This window comes from Macrobrachium nipponense, chromosome 7 (genome assembly GCF_015104395.2).
Source record: "Macrobrachium nipponense isolate FS-2020 chromosome 7, ASM1510439v2, whole genome shotgun sequence".
NCBI lineage: Eukaryota > Metazoa > Arthropoda > Malacostraca > Decapoda > Palaemonidae > Macrobrachium > Macrobrachium nipponense.
The window spans coordinates 39,334,903-39,344,902 of record NC_061109.1 but is presented as its reverse complement, the minus strand read 5'-3'; the positions used below and the strand labels follow the sequence as shown (position 1 = coordinate 39,344,902).

General features: G+C 35.6%; 1 protein-coding gene across 2 annotated transcripts in view; it reads right to left on the bottom strand.

Moving 5' to 3' along the window:
• The window catches only part of LOC135217495 (receptor-type tyrosine-protein phosphatase alpha-like), a 53,225-nt gene extending 43,835 nt beyond the window's left edge, over positions 1 to 9,390 (bottom strand). For both annotated transcript variants that reach the window (XR_010315155.1, XM_064253446.1), the window contains exons 1-2: positions 9,186 to 9,390; positions 5,731 to 5,815 (exon numbers count right to left, since the gene is read on the bottom strand). Coding sequence is in view for 1 of the 2 variants with exons in the window: in XM_064253446.1 (XP_064109516.1) it covers positions 5,731 to 5,815; positions 9,186 to 9,284 (184 nt within the window). In the remaining variant the exon portion in view is untranslated. The remainder of the gene's footprint in view (positions 1 to 5,730; positions 5,816 to 9,185) is intronic.
• Between the last annotated feature and the right edge of the window lie 610 nt (positions 9,391 to 10,000).

The following is a 10,000-nucleotide window of genomic DNA, read 5'->3' as shown; positions in this document are numbered from 1 at the left end:
TAATAATATGAAGCTACTGATGAAGATTATGATGATATTGATAGTGGTATTTTAGCAATGATGCAAACTTTCATCTTCATTATGATTTTGTATTAGATAAGTTCCCTGAGGCACCATTTGGTTTTCTGTAGTTGAAGCATGACATGATTTCTCTTTACGTACCTTGGTCGAACACGATACACAAAGCCAGGCATAAAAGGAAAAATAGAAAAACCACAAGTAATATCTTTTCTTTACAGTCACTTACTAAATATTACCAAGTCTTACTCAATAATAACACAGCATATTTGATGGCATATAGGTCCCCCCTTAAAAAAAGAATTATACATCTGGGTTTTGTATGCAAAACTGAGGCGTCTAGTAGGTTCACATTATACCCTAACGCCCTAGACCACTATAATCTGTACCTGGCCAAACTCCTTACTACAATAGCACTAGCATTCACTTAAATTTTATTTAGAACATTAGCACTTACCATTATTACAGTACAATATCCATCATAATGGGTGCCTTAGGGCCAGAGTTTACATTATTTGAATTGCTGGTTGCATGAGAGATATCCTTCTAAAAGGCCATATGTGTATCCTGAACTGTCACTGCGACATTCATTATCAACTTAATATATACCTACTTTCAGTTTTTAATATTAAAAATAGTCAATCCTGAACCATACACTTTATGTGTTCACTTTACTAAAACAGTCATGTGAAGTTCTTAAATCCATACATCAATTTAATAGATGACAGACAAACAAGCAGACACAAATTGATGCATTAAGCAGAAGACAGACTGAAACTATGCACAGCAATGCACTTACATTGTCCCTGTGCGCTGCTGCTGTCTCCTTCTCTTCTCTCTCTTCTCTCTCTCTCTCTCTCTCTCTCTCTCTCTCTCTCTTTCATGAAGAACATGTTAGTATTTGCTTGCCTTATTACCTCTCTCTTTGTTATTCTTTATCAAAGCAAAAAAGATTTGAGAGAGAGAAAGAGGGGCATTACTTTATCACGGTGAACATATATTGAAAAATAAACATAACACTACATTACTACACCAATTACAATACTGAACTGTGTTACATGCATATTCAAGTCAATACAAATACATACTGTGCCAGAGAGAGAGGAGAGAGAGAGAGAGAGAGACGAGAGAGAGAGAGAGAAGAGAGAGAGAGAGAGAGACTTGCTATTTCACAGTATATATTCTATCTTCTGGATTGACTATTCTAACTAACTCCCTAGGAGGAATTACAAGGTGTCTACACTGTTGTGCCCTTTTGAGTCATATTCCTGCAGAAATACAGTGGTATTATAACCCTTGGCATTACTAATGTTAGTCCTTTCCTCTTCTGAAGTGAAGTAAAGTCCCATTAACCTTTGCTCTGAGAAACATTAGCAGTCACTGCCATTTCCTCAAGTGGCACATATTATAGCTTCTTGGTAAAATGAAAATTCATACGTCAAACAACATGTGCTATACTCACAGCCATCTCCTATAAGTAAAGAAGAATCTGTTTCTCTTTTCTCGCCTTTATACCATTGCAACACCTCACCTCATTCTTCTGAATTTTTCCTTTCAACTTTTATTATGGTCATAATTTTGCATTTTACTTCTAAACTGGATTCCTCATTTACTTCAGTAATGAAAAGAAAAAGGCCCATAAATAACATATCCAGAACATGCTACTTCATCTTTGTCCCTAAAATTCATTATGTATTTGCTTTCCAATAAAGACAGCAATATTGACTACAGCACTGAATCAAGTCCTGCATGACACCAAGTCTTTAAATGGCCACTGAGTAAGCTTACAGCACAAGAATTGTAACTGCTATCTACAAGCAGAAAAGATATTTCTCCAGAGTAAAGAGTATGTACAGTTTTGGAATAAGAGAAAATGAACACTGGATTTGCAGAAAAGATAAATGGTTAAACTACAGATTTTAGCTGGTGTGGATGACAGATACATGAAAAAAAGGGTAGTTCTGATGGTGCAAGAAGACTGTTGCGGTGTGTGGAAGAGTGAATAAAATTATGACTGAAAAAACATTGTTCCACCCTTCTGGTTTTAATATAAAATCAAAAGTAGATAACAGGAAGCCAGACAGAATGACTGATAACATGGCATGCCCAAGGTGAATGAAAATGACGAGAATTTTGTACAGAAACATTCAAGAAAATGACTGACTGCTAGAAATGTATGGCTCCAACAGAAGTATTCATAAGCCTACCTACAATGTGGAGGCACTTCCTTCTCACACTACAAAGAATATTTTCATGAAAGAGTGAAATATTTATATGGGTACAAACTTTCGGCTCATTGGGAAACCTATTTGCAAAGTTTTGATTCAGATAGTGAAAGAGGTGACAAATAAGACCACTGTACTTTTGGACAAGCAAGGAGAGAGTGGATTATGTTTGTTACAAATCAGCAGTGCAATAATTTTTTAATAAAAAGTAAAATTTTTTATGTGGCATACATGAGCTTAGAGAATGCTGAGAGATATGAAACACACAAATGATAATGTATACCAAAGGGTGGTAGTTTATTATAGTATATAAGAGATTTTACAATGCAAGAACATAGTGTAAGAATAAGTAGTCTAAAGAATGACAGGTTATGATAAGAGCCGCAAGACTGTTTCACGTCTTCCTTGCTAATTAGCATTTACATTGACATAAACACGGAAAAAATAAGGATATGCAAGTACACACTTTTTAAATATTACAGATGGTATACTGGATTTAAGTCTCACTGCTAATAAAGCAACTTTGATTGTTATGAATGAATACACAACTCAATTTTCTAAGAGCGGTTGGTGGAGGAATGGTGATGGTTAACTTATATACTAGGCAGTTCATGTAGTCGACTGGTAAAACAGGCTATTTAAAAAGATGAATAAACTACAAAAACTGGAATAGAGGAGACAGGCACAGAATGAGATCGACTGACAAATGCAGTGATAGCATAGTAATTCTACTTAAACAGAATAAGAGCATTGCAATCAATATAGTAATTACATCATTACTATCGTGATTAGATGGTTTGGTTAAGAGACTAAGGCTGGGTAGTAACGAACAGGTTTACCTGTCAGTTCATCAGTTCATGAACTGATTCAATTACCTATAGTTTTTTCGACAGACTGACAGATGATTGCATGTGTGGACAAGTAACCTACAATTTTATGACAGTTCACTGCTTGATTTTGCCTGGGAAAGATCTCAGCTGCTTGGACCAGAGTATGAATAAACTATGTACGTATAGGCCTAATTCATTTCATTGTTAAACCCTGCAGTGCTATTTGTAGACCACTGAGAGTCCAAATCATATATAAAAAATGCCATGTGATTCTACTAAAGATAAGACAGAACATAATCTAAATAGAGGAGATGGAGAAGTATAAAATGTGCATATGAGGGTATTCGAGAAATCACTGGAAAGAAGAGGAAGAGAGGTGAATTATCTGTCAGAAACAAAAATGGAAATCTTGTAGCTAAGGAATCTGAAATTGGAGTTAGATGGAAAGAGCATTTTGAACAGACACTAAATATATATATTTTGTGTCTATTCAAAATGCTCTTTCCATCTAGCTCTAATTACAGATTCCTTAGCTAGAAGATTTTCAACCCCACCAAACGAGGAAGACATCCTTGAAGCCAAACATGATCTTCCTATAGATGTAAGTGACATTAGATTGGCAGAGGTCGTTTTGGCAATCAAACAACTGAAAAACTATAAGTCACAAGGAATGGATGGTATTGCACCTGAAATGTTGAAGTCTGATGAGATTCAAACACCCGCTGTGTTCAATTAATTATGCAATCATGTGTGCGGGATGAAGTCAAGCCTGTTACATAGAAAAAGTAAGGCATTATTGTTAAGAGTACCCAAGAAGGGAGATTTGAGAGATTGTGGGAATTGGTGAGGGATCATATTGTCACCAGTAGGTATGAAAGTTTTTCCAAGGTAATATCGAATAGAATAGAACCTGTAATAGATTGAATTCTTCGAAAAGAGTAGAGGATGTGACGATCAGATTTTTATTCTAGGACATACAGCTCAACAGCGTAACGAACTAAAATCACCTCTTGTTTTATGCTTTGTGCATTTTGAGAAAGCATTTGATAGTAATTTCACGTAGTGTTAGGCAAGATTCGGCACTATGGTTATACCAGAAAAGATTGTAAACATCATAATGGATATGCATAGTGGAACTTGTTGTAGAGTAATGGTTGATGGTAGTCTTACAGATGCATTTGAAGTCAAGACTGGAGTACTACAAGGTGGAATACTGACCCCTCTGCTGTTTATTATGGTGATTGATTATGTTATGACCAAGGTAATGCAAGGAATGAACAATGGCATTCAATGGAAAGGGGACCAGAGATTTTGGCTGAAATGCAGGAAATGATTGATAGGTTAGTACTGGAGGGGAGAAAGGTTGGATTGGTGATTAACCAGAGAAAGACTGACGTCATGTAGATTCAGAGTGGTGATCAGACGAACTGCTTTATCGGAGAAGTAATATTACCCAACTCAAACACTTTCAAATATTTGGGAACCATATTACCAGCAATGGATCACTAGTTACAGAATTCAGGGAGAGAATAGGGAGGGCAGAACAAGCACTGGACATGCTAAAATCAGTTTGGTGGTCAAATCAAATATCAGTTCACAGCAAAATCAAAATATACACTTCACTCGTAAGATTGATATTAACTTATGGGCACCAGTCGTGGTACAGCACTGTTACAACTGATGCAAAATTTCTTGCCTTTGAGAATACAGCATGAGAAGGATTTTGGGAATCAAATGGCAACAGCTTATAACAAATGCAGCAATTCGCGAGGTGGCAGGGGTGCCCAGTGTGAACGATATAGTGAGAACATCAAGATGGAGACAGATGGGGCATATTTTAAGAAGAGAAGATGAGTTAGTCCAGGATGTACCTGAATGGAAGCTGCTGGGGCTGGAAAGGACGTGGTAGACCAAGAGAAACGTGGTTGATGACAATGGTGAGGGAGGTTGGATCTGAGAATTGGGTTGAGCTCAGAGAGATGGCACAGGAAAGAGACATGGCATGAATTCATTGAGGCCTATACATCCCGTAGGTGCCAGAGGATTAAGTAAGTGATACAAATAATTTGGTATAGGCCTAGGGCAGTGTAATACCTTTTTATAAAAGGTGTTACTAATGAAAATAGGCTTCACGGTCCATTTTATAAATAACTGAACCAACGCACAGGTCTAATGAAAATAGGCTTCACGGTCCATTTTATAAATAACTGAACCGACGCCCAGGTCTAATTTAACCTTATTCATTAATATTGTATGAGAATAGACATCTCTCTTTAATAGGCAATATTTAGACCATACTCTGTTACACGTTTTTTATCAGCTGGCAGAGTTTCCACGCTGCCGTATAGTATTACAGCAAACAAACAACTAGGTGAGCACTGAGGACAATGACCTAGAGTGACAGTCCGACTGATAGTTCTACTCTTTACGTGTGGACGCTCATCCATCGAATGGTTGTGGGTGAACTGAAAGGTAAACCTGATGAAACTGAACGTGAATATGCGGTCTAAGAAGGGTGTGGTAGATTATATCAAGTCCATAACTGCATGAAAAGTGTGTGGAATTCTCATTTTATTTTATGAATTGGATATAGAATTTATCATTATTATTTTTTTACTACTACTCTTCTTCTTACTGATGACTTTGTAATGACTTACATGGGAGGTTATTTCTGTATCTATTCTTCTTCCTGTTTAATGGTTGAGTTCCAACTGTCATATCTTTCAGGTAGTCTGGAATGATCTAAAATAAATAAAACAAATTAATAAAATAAATAATTCCTTGTTTACCCGGATTAATAGAGCCAAGGCCTTGTCACATAAGGTCAAAATTCTGATGGTAAAATAAAAAACTACGTGAGTAAAATTGCAACTCATTACGCTTACTCCTCTATTGTAAAAACATAAACACTCAATAAGCTTATGAACAACAATCGTCACACCTTAAATTGAAAACTTATGCAGAAGGCAGTTACTTACCTTATTTTCCCTCATCTGTAAGAATATACTGTATGCTGTATAAATAACTTAAAAAACTAATATTTTTTTCCTCTGGTATATAAGACACTATATGTAGTAGGTTACACTACCGGATAAAAATTATTATCACTTTCTTTCTCATTTTGGCCAAACCTGTCACAACACAGTCTTTCCAATACATTGTACACAGAAAGCAAACCACAAATAAGAAAAAATGCTTTTTCTCCATTGCTTAGCAGTGTATGTTCCCCTTGGTGTTCACAATGGTTAGACTTTAAAAAACTTGTGTGGAGGTTTACTAGTCTTCCCCCAGCTGCTCCCTGTCTGTACAAAAAGGGGGAAATGATCTTTACCAAGTGTATTGATACTTTGCGGATGTAGCCAATCAGAGAAAGACATATTTATGCAACGTATGTCTATAAGCCATTAAAAAGTTAAGAATCACAATGATGTATACATTTCTGCAAAAAGCAGCAAAGCTTAATAACAAACAATGAAAGCTTCCCTGCCCAAACACCTTCTACCATGTGCTATTGAACTGAAGACATACCCACATCAAGCAACTGAAAGAGAGAGAAAAGATATGATTGATGTGTTGAGAGATCTTATGCTTTTTTAAGCCAATAATCGTGAAACCTTTCACTCATTCTCTCTCTTCTGATGTATAACTTTTAGTGGTTTTTCATCATAAAATAAATGAGAAATGTTAAGGGAGAAAGGGAAATTACGAGTAGGGAAATTACGAGTGTGTGTTATAGGCTATTTATATGCATGAAGGTATTGGTAGTACTCCCACTCTTTTTGAATTGTGCATGTTTACAGTAATTTATTATGTACGTACAAGTTCCATTACCTTTGTTTGATGGTACAGTTAGGCATTTTTCCTCTTTTTCGTTCACTTCCTTGTTTATTTTTGAAGAGTACGTAGTATAACAGGAGAGCCCCATCTCCTTTACCCAATCATTTCCTTCTAAACTTTATATTATCAATCATATCCTTCTAAACTTTATATTATCAATAATTTCCTTCTAAACTTTATATTATTTCTAAATTCATCCTTACTGCCTTGGCAGGTTTCTTGTTTGCCTTGTAAGGTGTCTAGGCTCCAACTTTTTGACCAGTTGCTTCCAGCACATTTTTTTAATGACATAGTCAGCTTTACTTCATACTTTCAATGAAATTACTGTAAATAATGTATATACTACTGTGTTGATTTTACTGTTTGTTGCTCTGTAGATTTTTACTATGATGCTGTTGCTATGAGTTCATCTAATAGTTTTGCTTCTAGTTGTTTGTTAATTTTCTAAAGGCCTGCTACTCATTACTGTAAGAAAAACTACAGAGTACATTACTCAAATATTTGGGGCTTTAGGTAAAATTTCTTGATCTCCAGAGCTTCTGCCCATTACTATGATTTGATGTTTATATCTGAGGCACTTTCAAGTACTATGTCAAAGGTTAATTTTCAATCCCACGGTTTGATGGCCCTGACTTCACTTCTCATCCTAACACTCCACGTGCTGAAGGTACGGCTCTATACTCCAAGTCCAAATTTTCAATAAGTTATACAATGTTTATGTATTTGCTGTTTACAGCAATCCAAATATCCAAGTCTCTATATGTGACTCTCTCTCATGGAAGGAATTAGTATGGCTCAGTCACAGGATTCAAAAGCTTCATTCCTTATTTGTGGCAACTGCAAAGCAAAACACACAGCGAGTGGCTCAATTTAAATTCCACAGGTCAACATGCCCTGCCTGCTCTCGAGTTCTGTGTACTATTCTCTCCTTTTGTCCAGCTAATTAAGGAACGGACACAATAATCTGGTAATAAATGAGACTCTTGTTCACTGATGTTCGGCAATTATCAAGCCCGAAGTCTGCAAGTATAATCAAGATCCCAACAAAGGAATGAAATGCTGATGTTCAGTTTAGTAAGGTATGCCCCTAGAAAAAACATCAAATTTAGGACAATCGCTGGTATGCAGGACAAGAATGAAATATACTGCTAACCCATTTTGATGACCATGACCCTCTAAGGCAGCTCTACACCTCTTCTGGCTACTTTACCGCTTAATGTTTACTGGGAGTCACAGCAGGCAGATGATGATGATGATGCTTTGAGGAGGGGAAGAGGACTTGCACACATCCTCACAAGTTTTTAAAAGTCCAGCCATAGTAAATACATGGGTATAGGAAAAATGAACCTGCGATACTCATTTTTATCCAGTTTAGTATGAAAAATAATTTTTTTTAATGTATTTATACTGTCTACAGTAGTGTTACAAATAAGGGAAAATAAGCTAGGTACGTATACGTCTTTTGCATCAAGTTTTCAGTGTGATAGTTGTTTATAAGCCTACCGAGTGTTTACACTTAAGTGGTAGTATGGCAAGGTATTGGGAGCAAGAATACAGAGTTACTATAAAATGTGCTCTCAACTTTCTGCAATATAAAAAAAGAAGGAGGATGAGTAATGTGAATTACTTTTTGCTTATCTTAACACCTAAGAAAGAACAGGACAAAAACAATCTCTAGCATTTTAATAAAATATTTTACAGCGAAACATTTCTATAGAATATACTTCACCACAGAAGCCACTTCAATAGGTATTTTCACGATATTACTTTCTAAATCAAAACTTTCTTCTAGTTCTGTACCCGGTTGGTATCATTATCAAACCTTATAATGCAAAGATCCTAACCATTCTTTACGAGATCGTGTAAAAAAGGATAGCCACTGACCCGCAGTGAAGTCACTAAATATCAGCCAACATGACTTTTATAGATAAAAGCTGTTCTTATTATGCCTTGTACCTTGTCATGCTAAATAAATTAGTCACTACAGCTGATATGTTGCCTACATTATTACCAACATTAAATGGGTTTGTATTCTGTCCATAAATTAAATAAAAGTTTACAAAACCTTATTTTCTTATTTTAAATTTTTCTAAGTTATAAGGTTTAAGGTTTAGCATCATCAATTAAATTTATTAATCAAAATAACTAGGATCATAAGTTAATCTTTCAAACGGTTTGGATCATTACTATCTTTGGTGTTAAAAAAAAAAAAAAAAAAAAAAAAAAAAAAAAAAAAAAACAATAGTGTAAGAATTGTAAGAAGGCAAAAGCTTACCTTAAACTCCTGCAAAGCTTTCTCAGAGTTGATGGTCATGTTCAAATACCTCTCTACTTCACTGAACGGGATACGACGCGATACGTAGAATATATACATTCATCTCCTGTGTTCTCTTGTAGCGATACGTTAGCATATATACGCTCATCTCCTGTGTTCTCTTGTAAGAGACATTCTGCGGCAGAGGCTGGAAGTTAAATGAATTAAATTAATGTCATCAGCTTCAAATACTGTAGGTCTGAAATAATGAGTTAAGGGTTATTCGGTTGATCATTTTTGTGTGTGTGTATATTAAAACTCATTTAAAAAAAATATCTAACATAAGGTAACAAAAAATTTGCAAGCTATTTAACCCAATAACCGTTTGCTAGTTTGGGAAACAGCTTTGGTGCCCCCAGCTGTCAGCCAAGAGTGCTGGCAGCAAAGATTTAAGTTACCCAAACTGTCAGCAAAAAGTAAAAAACACAACATGGCAACTGGCCTCCCGGGCGCGCTATCTTTTGAGTGCAGGGGAGCTACATAGCTTATTTCAGTTTCTGTATCTTGTTCCATATTATTTCAATCTACATAAGGATAATTAACATACATACGGCCGTTCCCTTTAAACCACTGTCACGTATTTATATGTCTGTTCTTTCCAGCCATGATAATCTTAGAAACAGACACCTGCATTGTTTTGTGTAAGGAAGTTATTCGTTTTGTACATAAAACCTTTCTTCTTTTTGACGCTCTAGAATTTATAAATAGTAGTATACAACAATTAGCCATTCGAATTATTGTTCTTATTAATCATCAGATTTTTTCTTTATATATAT